At 38.3% G+C, this 19,864-nt stretch overlaps 1 protein-coding gene across 1 annotated transcript in view; it reads right to left on the bottom strand.

Moving 5' to 3' along the window:
• The window catches only part of il1rapl2 (interleukin 1 receptor accessory protein-like 2), a 153,032-nt gene that overhangs the window by 120,163 nt on the left and 13,005 nt on the right, over nt 1-19,864 (bottom strand). Inside the window, exons 4-5 of the mRNA XM_023423340.1 lie at nt 6,928-7,114; nt 6,667-6,820 (exon numbers count right to left, since the gene is read on the bottom strand). Of these exons, the coding sequence (XP_023279108.1) occupies nt 6,667-6,820; nt 6,928-7,114 (341 nt within the window). The remainder of the gene's footprint in view (nt 1-6,666; nt 6,821-6,927; nt 7,115-19,864) is intronic.

The raw sequence follows: 19,864 nt of genomic DNA, 5'->3' as shown, positions 1-19,864 counted from the left end.
ACACACACACACACACACACACACAAACACAAACACAAACACGACGGAGCTGTGGTGCAGGAGGCAGCAGATTGCTCCTGAAGGCAGCTCAGGGCTGGTAAAGCTCTTCACTGTGGGACATGACGGATATAAAAACAAGATTAGAGAGTTCAGTCTGTCTGCTTCTCACTCTCCCTCTGTCTGCACAAACTCCCTTTGATAAAAACTATCATTTGATCATTTCACTGAACAACATTTATTCCTTGGATAATGATGAAAATCAGGTTGGAGATGTAGAAAACACTCCCGGCTGAATGGAAGAGTTTTATTTTTATTTTCACTTGTGTCAATTTTAACATTGTTTGCACTTTGATTTTTTATTTTCACTTCATCTTTTCCATAATTTCTTTAAGTATTATTTATATTATATAAATATATTATAATATGTATCTACAGTGGCACAGTAAAGAAGCATTTATTAGTAATATGATAACTCTACATCTCCCTTTTTCTTCTTCTCAATCTATCTATCCATCCATTTACATCTATGTTATTCATATTTCATAGTTTATTTCTCCCTGTAGCTCAACTGTCAAACTTGAGACATAAAAACAACATTTCAAACTATAATTTTTGCTGTTTCCTCGGTTTTCTTCTCATTTGTTCTGATATTTTCTCAGTTTGTATCTTTTTCATTATTTTAGTGCCTCTCCTTGTTCATCCTGTATAACCTGAATTATGCATACAACATGATCCAAGGTCAAAGGTCAGCTAACCGTGATTTAAGTGTGGTACTTTGGTCATATTTTCAAATACTTTTCCTCTCTCTTTATCTTTCTCTGTTCCTCCTCTCATTTCTCTCTCCCTTCACTGACCCTGAGTTACCACTGCTCAGACCCAATCAGATGCGTTCTAACCAGTGGATCATGTGTGCACTTCATCTGTTTATGTTTGCCTAAGTGTTTGTGTGTCTCACCCCTCCATCCCCCCACCCCCCTCCCCCAGGCTACAGCAGTAATACTATATAACTGTTCTCTGTGATCACTTGACAGATCATACAGCATTACTAACAACTGCGTGTTGATGAACACACACAAACACACAGAGAGGAAGAACCACTCAAAGACCAAACAGCAGCAGGCAGTTGCTAAAAGTTCATTTAAGACTGGCTGAATGAGGTGGGTAGAGTCTCATAAAACTAGCACTGCAAGCCTCTCCTCCTGTAATATTCTGCTGTGATTAGTTTATAAAAACACTTGCCATTACACCGCTCACACACAGTTGCGTCTTGTGATGGCTGAAATGAAAATGTTGTACAGATATTGACGCTTCCCAGGCAATAGGTGGGTTTCCTTCCACCTGTTTTCATGTTTGTTAATGCAAGTTTTCAATTTGAGATAAAAAACAAACAAAAAAAAAAAAAACTGTGGGAATATATCATTATATCACAAAAAGTTCTTACGCTTAGCTGAGGTGGAAATGTTTGCATAATGACAAAAGCAAAATGCGAGTGGAACGGAAACAGACTTAGTGAATAAATTAAACAGCTGCAGATGAGAACATCGCATCTGTGTAGCGATAAGGAGACAGCTACTTTCCTTCAATTGATACATATAAGAATCAGAAATGCCATATTTTCATCATGTTTACAATTTATGATAATAATAATAATAATAGTTTGAGGTTTGACTGCTGCTTTTTTGACTCCATTGTCTTGTTGCACTGTCTTCTTCTACAGTGGTTTAATGCCAGCCAACTAGAGAATTGGCTCCACCTGTTGTTTATTTTGACAAACCAGCTCCTAATATTCACATAACAGTAGTCATAACAGTGATCAGAAAAGCTACTTGTGTCAGAGCTGCAGCATTTCCTCAAACATTCCACATAGGGGTGGGCGATCTGGCTAAAAGATCCTGTGACAGTCTTTTTCCGGTAGATTTGGAATCCACTATCTGAATCATGATCTGCGTGATCTGTTTTGTGAAAGTCCCAACTAGAAACTAAGTCTAGGTCTCTCATCACGTGGAGGGACTGTAACTGTACCGTCTTGGACTGCTGCTGGTGACAGTGGTTCTTATTCTGCTCAGGTGGAGAACTGGTACATGTGCTGCTACGCCAAACTCACTGAGCCTTTAGAGCAGAACAAAGACTGCCGTCGCAAGCTAGCTGTTTGACATTTGAAAATGGGCTGGTTAGCAGCGACTGAACTTTTACAATTAAATATCTTCTTAATCATAATGATGTAAAATCATCCAGGATATAAGTTTGTCAAATCGCCCACATTTCCACAGGCTTGCAGACACTTTTTTGCTTTGCATCATTTGCTTTGTCTGTTTCCATTCCTACACCTTTTTCTTCACTGTGCAAATAAAGATTGGTTTTTATTAAAAACAGAAAAAATATTAATTGGCTGAGTTATGCTGATGCTTCTCTTCGCATGACCTGTCCACAAGAGTGTGTTTACCAGGTTTGGCTAAATCAATATCATATCACTTATCTTTACTGGGAGGCGTGGTCTACCACTCATATGACTCAATCCTTCTTCAGACTTCCCTTTTCTACCATATTCTGTTCCATTTTATTTCAACTTTAATCCCCATTGTAACTGGACTCATGGCCACAGAACACACACAACCCCAAATGGTACACAACCAATCTAGAGTCTAGACCCAAGGATGTCCCACGGCTTCGGATTGAACAGCATTGTAAAGACAAAAGATTATCCAGCCTTACAAAGTGTTCGCTTCCCTCAGGTGCAGCAGTTAATTAAAAGCTGTGAATGTTTAAAAGGTAACAGTAAGAAGCTGTGGATGAAGAACATCCAGAGTGTCACATTTAGGAGATACCCTCCTTACTGCAGGTTTTTCCTCGATCTCAGTTAACTTTGGGTCTATTTCCAGTGCTTCTTTTCAGATAAGTGTATTTTGCTGGAATCAACATCATAGCCAACAGCTGATCTGCAAGCTCTGTCTGTGTCTTTACTTTAATCTCCATTTAATGTTGAAAGCACAGCCATAAAGCCTTCTGCCAAGAGACACAGACCTAACTACAGGATCAAGGACAGAGATGTTTAGCCAAGGCCTGGCACACACTGACAGATATCTTGGGGGCTGGTTTTCACTGTTTATTCATCGTTAGAGGCGTGCTGCTGGAGATACCAAGCTGAAGTTGAAGAAATCCCCGATTCCACCATGTGAGAGAGATGGATCCTTTACAACAGCAAATGTTGCTGCTAAAATGCTGAAGTACCATGACACAGTAAATCTTTTGCAACTAGTCGGCAGTCAAGATGCACACACACGCACGCACGCACGCACGCACGCACGCACGCACGCACGCACGCACACACACACACACACACACACACTCATATGTATTCATGCATGTAAACAGTCACACAAGTCTCTCTGTGGGTCATGCGGATTAGATCTGGAATGGCCTGAGAACTGGCCTTAAGCTTTCTGTGTGTAGAAATGGAGAAAAAGGAGGTTGACAGGAAGAGTCATAGATCTGAATGTGGGTGAATACAGAGAGGAAGAGAGAGAGGATGAAAGAGGAGAGAGAGTAATAAGATAATAAGATTCAAACTGATATTCTGGTTTCCAAAACAGGATGAAATAAATTGATCTCACAGCATTTTGTGTATGTAGCATCTAAAGTCAGAGTTTATAGTAGGAGGAATCAAACTGATGCAGAGTATTTCAGTATGGTCTCATTATAATGGCACTGTTTGCCTTGAGAGAAACCACAATTAGCAAACCTCACAACCTACCACGAAAATTCAGACCGACAATGTGATACATCTCTGCGAACAGATTTACATATATCGCAGGGATTAAAACAGCACGACACAAATAAAAATTCAAATCCTCTGAGAAAGGACAACAACAGTGTCGAACCTCAGTGTCCCTTTACATCTCATTTACCTGCTTTTATTGCCACAGTGTGAACAGTATTATGTTAGGAAAGGTCAATGTAAAAAACAGAAAGATACATTTTATCAAAGGTAAAAATTTATGCTGTACTATATTTTACCAACGATTTTCTTTTTTACATTTTTTTGTACGTTCTAATACTCCCTCTATCCTTTGAGCTATTTCTCTCCTTATTACAACACAATAAAAATAATCCTATTTGATCACAGCATCAAAGGTCCCATATTGTATAAAAGTAGATTCCCATGTCTTTTTTGATTATAAAGCAGGTATAGGTTCTATATTAATACTATGAAAGTATCAAAGCGCTCAGTCCACAGAGAAATGCACACAGCCTGTATTCAGAAACGGAGCCTTAAAATGAGCAATCAGGAATTCCTGTGACTTAGTGATGTCACAACAAAGCAGTCACCGCTCTCAGCCATGCCGCAAGCCCCACCCACCTGGACCCACCATCCAACCTTGTAAGATTTGGTTTGTAATTTTTGTGTTTTACCTGAAATCTGCTTTATTGGATCACTCAGACAACTGTCAGCCAATCAGAAGAGAGGCTTAGAGCCTTCTCTCTTGTGATTGGCTCACCAAATTGTTGTTACTAGAGCTCCAAAGAGAAGCCTGAGAGAGGAAATGTGAAACTACACTGGAAAAGTGTAAAATATGGAACCTTTAAGCAATGCTTTATGCCCAACCCGAGAGATGTTCCAGTGAGACAACACAGGAAACAATTTCCCTTACAGTACATAGACAATAAATGCATAGTGAGAAAATGTACTGTGTAAGAAAGGCTGTGATTTCCTCTCTCTGCTCTTATCTCCCTCCACATGAGCGCGGTTGAACCCAGAAAATGTGGGACTGAATAATTCCTTGACAAATGAAGCTATGGCTTCTCATATCAACTCTACTGAAGAAGAGGTACTTGTACATGTGATCCTGTCTTTGGCTCTGGGATTCAAAGTGGAAGCAATATGGAGCCATGAATGCAAGAACTCTGAAAGGAAACTGTTGAAGCTGTATCCTCTCTCAATCCATGCTGCTTATCATGGCACATCATATTATGGACTGGAAGATGAGTCAGTTTGTGTGTTTTCATGTGTGGATGTGAATGCAAGTGCCAAACAGTGTAAAGAGAAGCAAAGGCAGGGTACGTGTGTGTGTGTCATAGAAAATAAGCAGTGTGTTGTCATTGCACCAACAGGCATATTGCACATGGCACAACAATAAGAACACAAGCAGGAATGAACACACAATCAAAGGGAATGCAGCTCCTCCTCCCCCCACACCCACACCCACACCCACACCCACACCCACACACACACACACACACACACACACACACACACACAAACGCACACACATGAAATACAAAAGTGCAAATGGAAGTCAGCTTAAACTCATAACAGCAAAGTGCAGATGTTCCTGCCAAGTCAACGTCAAGTCAAAAGTCACTGGAGCCTGAAACAATCTATGTTTAATGTGGGAATAAGACAAATAGACCAAATACAAACACACAAAACGGTGCCAGGAATGTAAATGCATTCAATTGTTTTAGGATAACTTTGTATTTGTGCATTCAAGGAAACTTTAAAAGTGCTGTAGTAATGATGAATGATGTATCGCTGAGTCTGGGCATCTGTCATAATGATGGATGGAGTCACTCAGAGATCCACTGTACATTAAAAGCAAGCAGAGAACATATTTCTGCCATGGTTTAAGCCCACTGTGTTTCCACTGTGTTACTGCAGCCAGTTCACACAAACCCATTGTGTGAGGGTACATCTAATATATACATATAATCCATCAAGCCTAGAATTATTTGAAAATCAGATAAATACTCTGGTACTATCTCACAGCCTCACCTGTCCTCCTGACCAGTTCTGACCTATCCTATTAATTCATTAATTTGTGTATTCATCCATTCATTTATCTGTCAATCCATCTATCCACCATGTAGTTTTTGCAGTGCCAGTAAACATACAAATCTGGGTTGGGAGCAGAAGTTGCCATTCCATGTTCCATCACACTAATACATATGTAAAGTGGATTTCAATTTCAAACCAATTTACTATGTCCAGGGTCTCCTGTAGAAACAGTTAGGCTACATGTTGGAAATGCGGTCATTGAATGTCTCTTAAATAAATATTATATGAACACTTGACATTTTTCAACCAGATTTAGTCCAGTTTAAGCAGACAGCTCGACGTCTTTAAGCCTCCGAATCACCAAAACCACTAAAAGGGAAAATCCACAAGCTTCTGCTCCATTAAATCAGTTTCACTTCAGTTCATCACTAAATTCTCACATGTGCATTGTGAGCACCTGCAGATACTATATATGGACTGAGCAGGAACTGCGTAACACCAGCGCCTGCGGTGTGCTGCTGATCTTTTGCAGCTGGCCAGAGTCATTCCTATGTTACGTTCTCTGGCAGAAAATTACAGGTTTACAACATCAGGTGTTTCAGATTTTATTAAAATGATGTGTTGCATCTGATTGTTGATGCAGTAATCGTAAGATAGCAATTTGCGAATGTCAGGGTGTTCCACAGCCTGTTCTGGGCAATGTTAGTTAAAAAAAAAAAAAAAAAAAAGGTTATATTTCAGGGGAATATTTGTCTTAATACTGAAAAATTACCATGTTCAAACAGACCACAGGGCAACTGCTGACTGAGATGAACCCAAACGCCTCTACAAGTTACGTTGTGATGTAGATTTTCCTCATAGGACCATTCATCCGTTAATGCACTGTGTCCTACCTGTCACTTTGAGTTGTGTTGTCCGCCGCACAAGTCTCGATCCATACTGTAACTCACAGGTGTAATTTCCCCCGTCACCCTCCTCCACCTCAGGTATCCCGATGTGTGTGGTGTTCACAGTGATGGAACTTCTCCACTCAACCCGCTCACACTCCTGACAGCAGACGCACACAGAATTGATTCAGCTACAACAGTCTACAGAGGACATACAGTAGCTATTAGGTGTGTGTATATGTGTGAGTGTATATGTGTGTGTCATACCTTATACCAGGTCATCTGTGGCTGTATGTACGGAGCCATATAGTCTTCTATATCAGGACAGGTGATCATTTTGCTGTGGGTGATCTCAGCTTTCTCCAGATGGCGGATTTTGCTGCTGAAGCATTTCCCCTCGTCACTCTCCTCCACCGTCATCGACATGGAGACTTTCATGCAGTATGTTGAGTTCCTGAACAGATCACAAACACAACATTGGGAAAATGTTTTCACCACGTTCCTCTATTGACGGTGGCAGATTTTTAAAACCTTACAAATATGCAGAGTTCCTCGGAAAAGAAGTGCTCAATTGCTGAATCCAATCTGTGAATCTGAACTACTCAACATCACAAAGATAACATGTGAGTGAAATCTGTATTTCTATTAGAAGTCCAGCAACCCCAGTCGAATCTGAATGGATTTTTTTTGAGGAGATTTGATTATGTGTCCAAGAGTGAATGAGAATGTTGAGATGAGTGATTCCTCCAATTGTCCAACACTGGAACTCTGTGTAAAGCGGTGTAAGAGCTGTTTTCATGGTCAAAGTATTGGGTAGACCAGTATTGGCTGCTGTTGTGGGTATTTTGGTGAAATTATAGGCCCTCCGACATCTCAGTGTTTCATCGACAACAATGAAGGATTCGGCATCCAGAAGAAATTATGGGTTGTACAACCTCTAACACACACAGACAAATCAAATTCTATAAGAAATTAAACCCTGTGAAGGCACACCATCGAGGGAATGGTGTATTCCTTTCATGGGTTGTTAACTATTCTGTATCTTGTCCATGTCGATCCTCATCCCAAATGAAGAAACTATAGGTGTTATGGCAATGACATGCATCAGTGATTATATTATTTTTTCAGATGCGCTTTGAAAAAGGCTCAAACTGTCAAAGCAAAAAAATTTTTCTTTAAAGTAAATTTTTGTCAATTTAACATAAAAAAGTAAATAAATAAAATAAATATGATGAATTTACCACTAATCCTGACTAATATAACAAATATTATAATATATGGTGTCCTAATTGCATAGTATACACAGATTGTACACTAAAGACATTTTGAAAGAGTTTGCAAATAAACATAATTCAATGTACTCTTTGTACAATATGAAACAAACACAGTGTTGGCCGAAGGTCACACACTTCGGAAAACTATTGGAGAGTAACAAGCAGCTAAATTTGGTACAAAACAGAGAATATCTAAAGGCTAAATTTTGGTTAAGATTAATGACTTTCCATAGATGTTTTCCTGACAAATACATTTAAAGTTACATCAGTTCATATGTTTTGGTAACTACAGATTAACTGACTGCGTAATGTGAGCGGGGTTCTGATATGAACAACACACAGAGCCGAGTTATTCATTTTGGGGTCACAGTACATCTGTTCTGGTTTGGCTTTTACTTCCATAATTAACCTGTTTTCCAGTCGTAGCTGACAGATGTTTTTCTATACATAGAAAAAGATAATATGTCAACGCTTGGTGTACAGCGGTGGCTGAAAACATAATTAATGTTAATTAAAGAAATAACACATTAAAATGTATTTTATTATGTTACATTACTTTAGATACATGTACAGATACATGAGTTACATATGTTTCTCAACCTAATTGTACAGCCCACCTGATGCACACCTGATACAATTAAGGTGCAGCTCTTACTTGGATCAGGTGCATGAGGGCAGAGCTGAAAAAAATAACTTGTAAGACAGATCTGCGGGCTTTATGTTAAAGAGAAAAATGAGAAAAGGGTGAGTTGTATTGGTGCTATGTGGGAGGCTGCAAGCGAGATATGACACTACATCCTGCTGTTATGAAGTTTCATGAGTGTCAGTAGGTGCTTGGGCCGAATTATCTGATGAACCAAAAAGAATGAAGTTTAAAGTTTGTTATGAAATGTGTGATGCGGTGTCTCCTCAAGGTGATTGTAATTGCTTGTGTAGGTCTTGTTGTGCGTGTTCTCCCAAGTTCACCTCCAGACACAAAAGACCACATTGATCTCTCTTTCTTTCTCTCTCACCCAAGCGCGCACAAACACACACACAGGACTCACCCATTGTCCCCTAACCACAACCTCTCATCTAAGTGGATCTAAACCACTTATCCCATCAATGCTGTGTATGTGTGTATTTGTGCGCTTGTGCATGTGTGTGTGTGTGTGTCTTCTAGGGGACACAGGGATTTTTTTTTTAGTCATTGACCTAACCAAGAGCACTGAGCATTGAACTAGAGGCCTGGAAAGCCTTTTATCCATCCATCCCTCAGTTTCTCTCCTCTTCATCAACCCATCTGCAACCTGCACCATCTTGTTTTCTCCTCCAGTGATTCAGTTACCTTCCCTGTATGCTGCTGTGGCTCTCTCTCTCTCTCTCACTTTCTCTCACATGCACATCACCCAGCCTTTTCGTCAACAAAGACCTTGACAAAAAGTATTTTTTGACGTTCTTTTTTCAATTACAATAACTCAACATGAATATAATAAAAGTAAGCCTTGGAAAACTAAGTGAAAAATTACTTCAACAAATAAAAACTAAAAAATAAAGTGAAATACAGACAAACAAGCAAGCTAGGATATTATAAAAAGGCAAGCTAACATTAACGTAACTTACTATACTATGGTCTGTTGAAGTGGCTATAATGTTGTTGTTACTTTCATATATATATATATATATATATATATATATATATATATATTAATACATATATATTGACAAAAAAATAAAAAATGACATGTTTGCAGAAAGATAAAGATAAGTTAGCAGTTAGCATGTGAACATTGTGTAGCACGTAGCAGCTTAAGAGCCAGCTATTTTACTTAGGGGTTGCTGGAGACCAAAAATAGACCTAAAAAGAGAGATAATATTAGACTTCGAAAAATTAATTAATTAACGTACCCAGAGACACCCGTGTTTGCTAGATGTGTGTGTTAGCTGCTTGCTAACATGCTAGCCATAACAGCTTATATTGCATTACTTGTATTACATTGACACTATGTCAGTGCTGTGTTCACAACTTATTTCTGCTTCACTATGTTTTATGTTATGATGTTAAGCTGCTTGCATTAAGCTGAACCCAGACCATAAATACTAATTTAGTGACTCAGGACCTGACTCTTCCCACCTACCCACCTCTGCTTGTAAGTATGTAGATTATACTGTGTACTGATGGGCAATTAGATTTGACACATATGGATTGCAGTGCACGTGTTGAACTTCCACATGCACTGTCAATACTGGTGATGAAAAATTTGAATTCAAAGAAATCTGGTTCCTCCCTCGCAATGGCTCTGATACAAAATCAATTTCAAAAGCGGTGAAGGATTTTATGTTAAAACGTTCTCTTATCTTTTTGCTTTGATGATATTGTTCTATACATTTATGCCAGTAACACACGCTGAACTGAGATGAACTAAACTGAAGCAGCTTCATCTTGTCTCCCTCTCTGCTGTGTCCTTCCACATTTTATTCTCTTTTTCATTGTCGTATCAGCCTCTGTCAGGGTCTCTCCCCCTCTGCCTGTCCAACCCAGAAACCAGATGCCAAATGCTAAATGGTAAAAACAGCATCTATGTAAAAAAGAAATGTATTATGCACATCTCACCATAAACATGATGATTCAATTAGACTACAATGCAAACGCTGTGTCAGAAGCATTTAGCACACGCTGTGCACCTCTTACGAATGCAAATCATGACTGCGTGTGGGTGTGCATTGATATCTAGTGCTGTGTGAAATACATTTAAATGCTTCAGTTACTAAAATGCCCCTGAAGTAAAAGACATCCGAGTATTAAATGGTCTACCCGCTTAAGTTGTACATTGTGTTGTGGAGCTGTGCTTTAATCACAAAAAATCTTTGCACCTAAAATAATGAAGTTCCCTTGATGTTGGAAATTAGATATAATTTTTTTTCCATTGCCAATTACCTGCAAGGCAAACAAGAAATACCCAGCACTGAAAATATTTGAGAATGTTGAGTGTTGGTAAGAAATATACAGTGAATGAATATCCAATAGATTCCAGCTAACCTTAAGTTAATTATATACCTCCCACACTGTTATGTTCATGCCCTTTGTTTGAGAAATTCTGGGAAATCATTAATTAAAGAAGAAGCAGGTGGAGCAGAATGAAAGACAGAGCGTACATCAAAAACAAAACTACATGATTTCATTCCAAACATTTCCTGGATATGTTGAACACCACAGGAGTCCCTGTGTATGTTCAGTATATGAAGTATATGAACTTTCATTTAATTGGCTTCTTCCAAGAAGAACTTTAGAATCAAAAGTGTTTGAAATAAATGCATCAGTTTCCTTGCCAAGAGATGTATTTTCAGTATTGCTCCTTGATTTTACCTTCATAGATGTTTGATAAGATAGCATAATTTGTTCAGACAGAGCAGTTATGATTGTCCTGGACAGTGTAATGTTTCTACTTAATTGCACATTGTAACGCTATCACTGTGTATATCCAAAATATTTAAAGGTGCTATTTGTAAGTTTTGCTACTGCTACATAGCCAACGTTTGCGTCAACAGCTGTTTACTTGACAGTCTTGGTAAGAGCTTCAGCCATTGTTCAGAGTTTATAATATGCTCTCTGAGCTGCGCTACTTCTTCAGGGCAGATTGGACGCTACAGTGTCTCAGTATCAGAAAGTGACAGGACAGTCTGACCAGGCCATGGCTAGCTGGTCAGCATGCTAACTTCATTAGAAGAAAAGAAGCGATAGAAATTGAAGCAAAACAAGATGGTTTTTTCTCTACCATTGGAGACAGTTCTTAGTGAGTAAATGAAGGTTGATGATGAAATGTAAAGTTTCTTCTAGACTTTTAAGTAAATGGCTGTTAATGCTAACATTGGCTATGTAGCGATGGCAAAACTTACAAATACTGGAACTCCTTTAAAGGAAAAGTTTTGACATTTTGGAAAATACTTGCTTTTTTTTCCCAAAGCTTAGATGAGAGGATCAATACCACTTTAATGTCTGAATGCTTAATATAAAGCTACAGCCAGCTGGTTAGATTAGCTAAGCTTTGCTGTGTGCAAAGATAACAAAATCCACCTAGTAGAACAAAGTTCACTAATTAACTTCATTTCATTTAATTCATAGAAAAAATACAAAGTGTAAATCTACAAGTGAAGTTTTATGGTGTGTTATGTAACAGGACCAGAGAATTCTACAAGACATGCCTTTTTATGCCAAGCTAACCGGTTGCTGGGTAGTCTTGTAGTTGTATTTATCATACAGATATGTTCGTGGTATCAATCTTCTTGGCTAACTATCAACATTTTATGTTTTCAGGAAATGAAAATAGAGTTCTGCAGGGAAAATGTACTTTTGTAGCCCTACCTACAAGTATCATCACCCTGGTTCCCTTGACAAAAAGGACTTTATTAAACAGACAAGGAAATGGCTGCAAGACAGGGCAATGAGCAAAAAGCTTGAAAATACTGAAAAATAGAGCTAATATGGTGCTACATATTAGATTGTGCAGGATATGTATAGTTCATCTTGGTCTGATTAGAGATGTGTTTGCATTTCATTGCCTCAGGTTATTTTATTCTCATGAGATGCGCACACTTTGCAGTCTAGAAAAGCAGCATTAACAACACTCTAGTTCGTCAGGATCATTGATGATGGAGTCTAATCTGTTTTCAAAAACGCTATTTACTGTACCTGGAGTTGTTACTATCTGCGGGAAATTAAATATGTAATTGAGAAATAAGCTGTGATAATAGGATTATTGCATCCACATGAATAAAGTGTCAGTGTCAGCCTGTAAGGACAGAAATATTAAAGGGTCAGTTCACTCAATTAAAAAAAGGAGGGGCGGATATTTAAGGCTGAGTGAAGCACTGACTGCACATGAGTTGACATGGCCAGTTCTTTTTAGTATCATTTACATTGAGCAGAATGGCACTCCTTATAAACTAACTTATACTACAGGAATAATTTAACATTTTTGGGAATACACTCACACACTTTTTTGCTGAGGGTATGATTCAGCATTGATACTAAAGCCAGTGGCTGGCTAGCTTATCTTAGCATAGATATTTTAAAACAGGTAGAAACTGCAATTCTTGTTCTGTCCACGGGAACCAGCACCTCTAAAGCTCACCTAATAACCTATGACACCTAATGTTATATGTTATATTTCATTTGTTTGATTTGTTTGAAGTGTAAAAAGACATATTGTGATTATAGGGGAGTTAATGTGCGTTTTTAAGATGTTGGTAGGCAGATTTTGTTGCCTTTGGACTGCAGGCTAGCTGTTTGTAGATTTATTTTTAGCATGCAGACAGGAGAGTGGTATGTGTTACTCAACTTCAAAATGTTGAACTAGGCCTTAAACTTAATACGTATACTGTAGAGTAAATGAATGAAAGCGTTACAAATATACATGTGTGTAGACACTTTAATGCCCAAATGCCATATGTTGTGAAATCAACTCCGCTGATAGTTCTCTTAACGTGTGTCCTTTGCTGCTCTGTGCAGGACTTCTGTAACAAACATGCTTTACAAATAAGCTCTTGAGGGGTCTTGGCAATTTAATGCCAGTAAAATGCGTCCAGTGATGCTGCATCCTCAAATGAATGAGGTGAAAAAAGAGATTTAAAAGGTGAAACAAAAGATTTGTGGCTCCCATTCTGCATCTAATGTGAGTGGCTGACATTCATAACCCCTTTGTTATCAGCAAGTTTCTACATTAAACTCAAGTCTGGTGCACACACAGATGTACACACACACCCCAGCGCTTGTATGTGTGTGTTGTCTGTTGCATGTGGCTTGTTATTTTGTAACATCGTGAAAAAAGGGTAGAGTTGGTCACCTGTATTTGCATTTGAAGACATTTATGAGTAAAACATGGGATTTCACTCTTACCAGTATGTGCATATGGGTGTGTTCATGACTCCCTATGTGCAAGACACATGAGGAATGTGCTGCCAGGCTGAAACAGGTACCAGGTGTGAGCGAATACATCTTTCAGTACAACTGGAAACATAAGTGACTAATCAACTGAGAAAGCAACTGAAAAAAAATTAAAATGACATGACACTCTGTAAAATTATGAAATTCAGAATGACATTCTGAAAAGTATGCTTTATGGTTATAAAATTATACAGAAACTTGTTTACTACAAATTATAACAGTCTACTGGTTGGATTAGTTTTCCTCCATTGTTGTAGCCCTCATCTCAGAAGTTCATGTTCAAGTTGAAAGCTGTTGGAGGCACACTGGCACATAGACAGCATATGTACTGAGGCTATAATGATTTTTTCATTGCTACACTCTGATCCTAATTTGTAGGGATTGCTGTGCATCTGTTACATGGTCCACTATCATTTCCAAAGTGTCCTCAAGGAATGCAGCACCACTCCTAAAACTCTAGGCACATTGCACTTTGGCTGACCGCTAATATTTCAGATTTGTGTCCTATTTGTGTGTGTGTGTGTGTGTGTGTGTGTGTGTGTGTGTGTATGTGTGTGTGTGTGTTTGTACTTGCTGCAGAGTGCTCTCCAAAAAACACAAATTCCAATTATCTAAGATGCAAAATGAGCGATAAATTAATCTCCAAATCAATTTATAATCCACCATATCCTCTCCGTCAATAAATCAAGCTCACCTTCCCTGCAATTACCCTCCTATGATCAGGGCAGGCTGCTGGAGGGTGCGTTGAATTATGGCGCTAATAGAGGGGGATGTATCCTGGCCAGCAGGCAGCGTGTTTATACCTGGATGGAGCTGCAGATTAATTTGACTATCAATCTAACTAACAGGCAGAGAGAGAGAGCACGGACACCTGCGCCTGCTGAGACATTCACACACACAAGCACGTACACATTTCTGTGCATGCAAGTAACTGAACACCAGTGGTGGAACCCTCAGGGCATTCTATGCCTTCAGAGAAGGCTAAACACATCAGCATTTTAAATGTTACATTTAATTGCTTTCATTTAATAATTATTTTCTTCTAATTCTAAATCTAGACTAATTTTCTATCAAGTTTGCTTCAGAAACGAAAAGTTACTTTCCTAAAACCATGAAAAGAGAGTTATCCAATCATCATCCAATTTTTTTTTTTTTTTTTGCTGACGAGCCAGAGAAAATGTTAGCTGGCTCACTCATTGGATAGGACTTCATAATTGGAACAGAACGCCCTGAAGCCACCATAGCCACATGTGTTTGTTTAGAAAGTGGCAGGTGAATTAGCCAATCACATTTTGATAAATAGTGGGTGGGACCAAAAATCACTGCCCTAGGCCTTACCAAAGACCAGAGCTATCTTGCAGAGGTTTACCTTTTTCTGTCCAGGGGGTGAAGCTAGCAGAACAGCCACTTTAGTCAGTTAAACAGCAGTCACATCACAGATGACAAAGTGATAGGACAGTCTGCAATAGACAGTGGACACTTATAGACTGAAGGAATATAAATAATTTAGGAATAGATAGACAATCGGATTTCACAACCACTTCGACGGTAGGGAGTCACCACCGTTGAAGTGGTTTGCTGGTTTACGATGCTGGTAAATCTGAATGAATTATACTTTTGTACTCATGGTTTCTGTAAAATGAACTGAACAGTTGAAATGTAGGGAATCTATCTGAGCTGACAATGTGTAGAATGTCAATACTGACAAAAGTTTAAGCTTTTATAGCTTTATGCCTGTGGCACAGCGGTAATACTCATAGTTTGCCACTGCTGAACACAAATGCTTATATACAGTATATGGATGCATGTATTAGGCCAACAACAACAGGCTGTATGTTACATCAATAAGGTCACAAATGCTGCTTGTGCAGAGGTTTTTTCAGTGTTTAATTCAGGCATTTTACACCAAATGGCAGCAATGAATATGCTTTTATCAATGAATTTTAATTATACTATAAATGACTTGAGGTTTGTAAGCATTGCATTTACTATTTTTAAGTTACTGGAGACATTCATTCATTACAACAGTGGGTGCAACTCTGAGTCATTTTATTAAGATTACAAAAGTCTTTAGGTCCTTTTAAGTCTTTTTTGATTAAAAAACAACTAAATTGCTTCAAAATGAATTTGAACCTCATTAAAAAATAATTGCACTCTTTTGATAATTAAAGTTACTAAAGAGAATACACACACAAATCAAACAACACACACACACATACTCTCAGACATACATACTAGCCTGTGTCAACTCACTGACACATGAAAATTGTTCAAGGTAGCAACCATTCAACTTAATGTTTGAGCCATGTTGTGTCAGTGTTGCACTGTGCATGTGCATTTGTTGGGTATTGTATGTCTGTGTGTTGTGCATAAGCAAAGCTATCATTCATGCTCTCTTCCATTTTTGGCCAAGTGTTTTTATACTGTATAAAAGTGAAAGCATGAATGTGTGTGTGTGTGTGTGTGTGTGTGTGTGTGTGTGTGTGTGTGTGTTACATTTGAGTGCTAATATTCCTGTATGCATAAGGTCAGCAACCTCAGCCTCTGAGGAACAGATCAATATGTGCCACTACTGATAAGCAACAACCTAACATTTGTCTCAGTGGACAGCTTATACCAGAGTGATCACTTCATCTACACTCACTATGTACATACATTCTGTATACTGTATATCAGAAGAGAAACACAATGAAGGCATGTCGATCAGCTGGAAAAACAGGAACATAATGTTTGGTTTTTTGGTTTTCCCAGATTGATTTTTCTGTATAAAAACTGGTTGAACAACTAGACAAACACCAAACCAGTCTAGATGATCCTAAAACACACAACTAACTCCAATGTGCTGAAAAAGAGACGTATTACAACTTTCATAACTTATCATAAATGCTTTCACAGGCCTTTTTGGGGTCAGCAAAACTTGGAAAGCAAACTCTGCCACAGTATGGTATTCAATTCCACCTGTAGCCACCTATACTAAAAACTAACAGTATGCTATCCTGACCATAACATTAAATGGTCATGTCATTTACCATTAAACATTCATTAATGCTCTGAATCACTAAGAGCAGTTACAGTGACTTCAGAAAGTAGTCAGATCCTTCCACTTTATTGTGTTGTAGATTTAATAATTTTTGCTCATCAAGCTACACTTAGTTACCAATAATGACAAAATGGAAATAAAAAAACAATTATTGAAATATATAATTTATTGTGGCAGGTGTATCCTGTTTGCTTTAATTATCTTTGTGATGAATGTAGAAGTTGACTGGAGTCCACCTGTCGTAAACTGAACTGATTGGCCACAGGAGCGTTTCTAGAAGGAGACAGGGTCTGGGCTTGTGGGGCTGAGGTCAGTGTGGTCCCTGCTGTTCTGTCTGTGACACCACTGCCTAAATTTTATTTAATTTTACTGAATTGTATGACCACTGCAAACATGATATTTGATTTAAAATTTCATTTTGAATAGTAATGGACAATTGCTCTGGATAAACTGGACATCTGTAGGTAAGCTGAGAATTGTCAAACATATGGCACCAGTCTTTAATTGATACTTTACTTTTTTAATCTCTTTTTACATTTGTATATGACTGTTTGTGTCGTGCAAATAAAAGAAACCAGTAGCCTGATTTGAGTAGATAGAAGCGTTTCAATTCATTACGGGAATGCCAGGTGTTTCGACCATCTTCATTTCTCCAAATTGTTTTACCAACTCCCCAAGTGTCCTATATCCTTTTTAAATCAAGTCATAGAAATACAGAAATATGTAAAAACAATATGCAAGAATTAATAGTCTCTGTGTTCATGTTCACCCAAAGCAAAAAAGAGCTGTAAGACTCTATTGGCCCCTGTCTCCCTGCCACTTGCATGTGAATATATATAGATTTTTTTTTTTTTTTTTAGTAAACTGCACCATGTAAGCACATTGTAAACTAATACAACTAAGCAGGAAAGTAGTAGATTAGCATAGAATATTTTTTTACTCAAGACTCAAGATTAGGTCTCAAGATGAGGCAATATTGCAGGTACAAGGCCCCCATCATTTCAATGACTGTGTTTTAGTTTTGCATACACTATGATAAAACAAATTGCCATTAATTAAATTACCACAAATTGCCACACAGTGAATTCGGAGCCTTCCAGGCCTCCTGAGGATCTGGGATCCCGGGGCACTTGTCTACTTTGAAAAGTGGAAAATTGGAACATAATTAATGTTTGGCGTCAAATGGACAACTACCTATATTTATCCTTGGTTATGCATGAGTGAAGATGTAAAAAAAAACATGTAGTGACGGGTTTAGCTTGGGTTACACAGCATGAAAGCCAAATGCATCTGTGAAGAAAACTGTGTCTGGACTCACCTGGCCAAGGTGTGTGTGTGTGTGCGTGTGTGTGCGTGTGCGTGTGTGTGTGTGTGTTTGTGCATCATTTGTATGCAGTACTGAGTGTATTTACCCCAAGGCTTGTATTTAAAATTAAGTTGCTGTGCAGGCTTGGTCTTCTGTAAATTTATGCCTGTGTTGGATGGTTTAAGTTCATTTACTTATTCTTACATTTATGTGATTTATGTGCATATGTTTTTGTGTTGTAATGTGGACTCCACTGAACTTCAAAGCAGTTTGTTCATATCAATCAGAGTGAACATTGAGCTGCGTAGTGGTACACAACCTCAAAATGTTTGTCTTTTGCACATTTGACTGATTATGTCTCAACACTATAAATACATTTCCCAAAATCAGTAATTTCATTCGCATTGATTTAGCTCATTAATTGCAACAATGTCAGTCCCACACACAGAACTATAGTGTTAATTAAAGCTGTGTTAAATAGAAGGTAAAATACAATTTTTATTCTTCCTATAAATCATTAAGCTGATTGGCAACTTAAGACAGCATGCTGGGCTCTGCAGAAACTGAAATTAAAATAAAGACTTATTTGACTGATGGGTTTCAGCTCTGGTCTTTGGAACCCAGAGTACTGCTGGATTTCTGTCATACCTGCCACTATAGTGTTGCCTTTACCAAGTGTCCCAGGCATAAGTCATTCAAGGTTATATTACTGACACAAGTGAAGAGGGGCAATGTATACATATAGCTAGAACAGGATCATTTTGATGGTGCTATTTGCTGTTTGCATATGAAAAATCTTGCTGACCTCAGAGGCTCTTTGGCACGTTATTACTATTAAAGACACTACAGTGAACAGTATGGCACACTTAATGTTGACAGTGTTAATACAGCCTTTACCAAAGGGTTGATGCCTAAAAATGTCCAAAATATCCTCAGCATTTTGAAATAATAGCAAAAGCATCATAAAACAGTGCAGTATTACCAGAAGTCTCATCCGTATTGAACGATTCAGCACTTCAAAATTTGTGGGTTGCCCTTTATGTAGTGAGGTAGAAAGTAATGGTGTGGACGGGGGTGCAGTGCATCAGACTTTTGAGCAGGTTACCATAGGCTGCATCCTTTCACAGACCTTCAGTTGACATTTTCTTTTTTTTTTTTTATTAAGCATGACCACAATCTTTCTTCAACCTTAATCTTAAACTGAACCAAATCAATATCTTTCTTCCACTCTACTCTACTATTCTACTCTTTACCATGCTGTAGTAGCCACACCGATATTATACAAAGTGAGTATACCAGAGTTTTAGAGAATTGTCCAGAGGGTCAGGTATATTTAAACCTGTCCACTGAGGCTTGTTGGTGTCAGTCTTGTTTTTGGAGTGAGCTTAGCCTTCTCTTTGCCTTGTTTTTTAAGCATTTTATTACTGTTTAATACAAACCACTGAACAGTGTTGGCTCTCTGAATGCTGTCATTTCAAAGAATCAAGCCAAAACTGTAAGCAGCGATTGCAGTATTGGTTGTGGGCTCATGGCCTCTTCACCAAAGGGTTGATGGCCAGATATACCTGGAGCATTCAGAATTAATAATATAATTATAATTGCACAAAATAGTTGCAGAAGTACAAACTACTCAACAGTAGCAGAGAGTAAGGTCTCTAAAG

This window comes from Seriola lalandi, unplaced genomic scaffold, assembly GCF_002814215.2.
Source record: "Seriola lalandi dorsalis isolate HSWRI2012SDOR001 ecotype SW California unplaced genomic scaffold, Sedor1 jcf7180002054691, whole genome shotgun sequence".
NCBI classification, from domain to species: Eukaryota; Metazoa; Chordata; class Actinopteri; order Carangiformes; family Carangidae; genus Seriola; species Seriola lalandi.
Note: the sequence above shows the minus strand (reverse complement) of the source record. Positions and strands in the feature narration are given on the sequence as shown.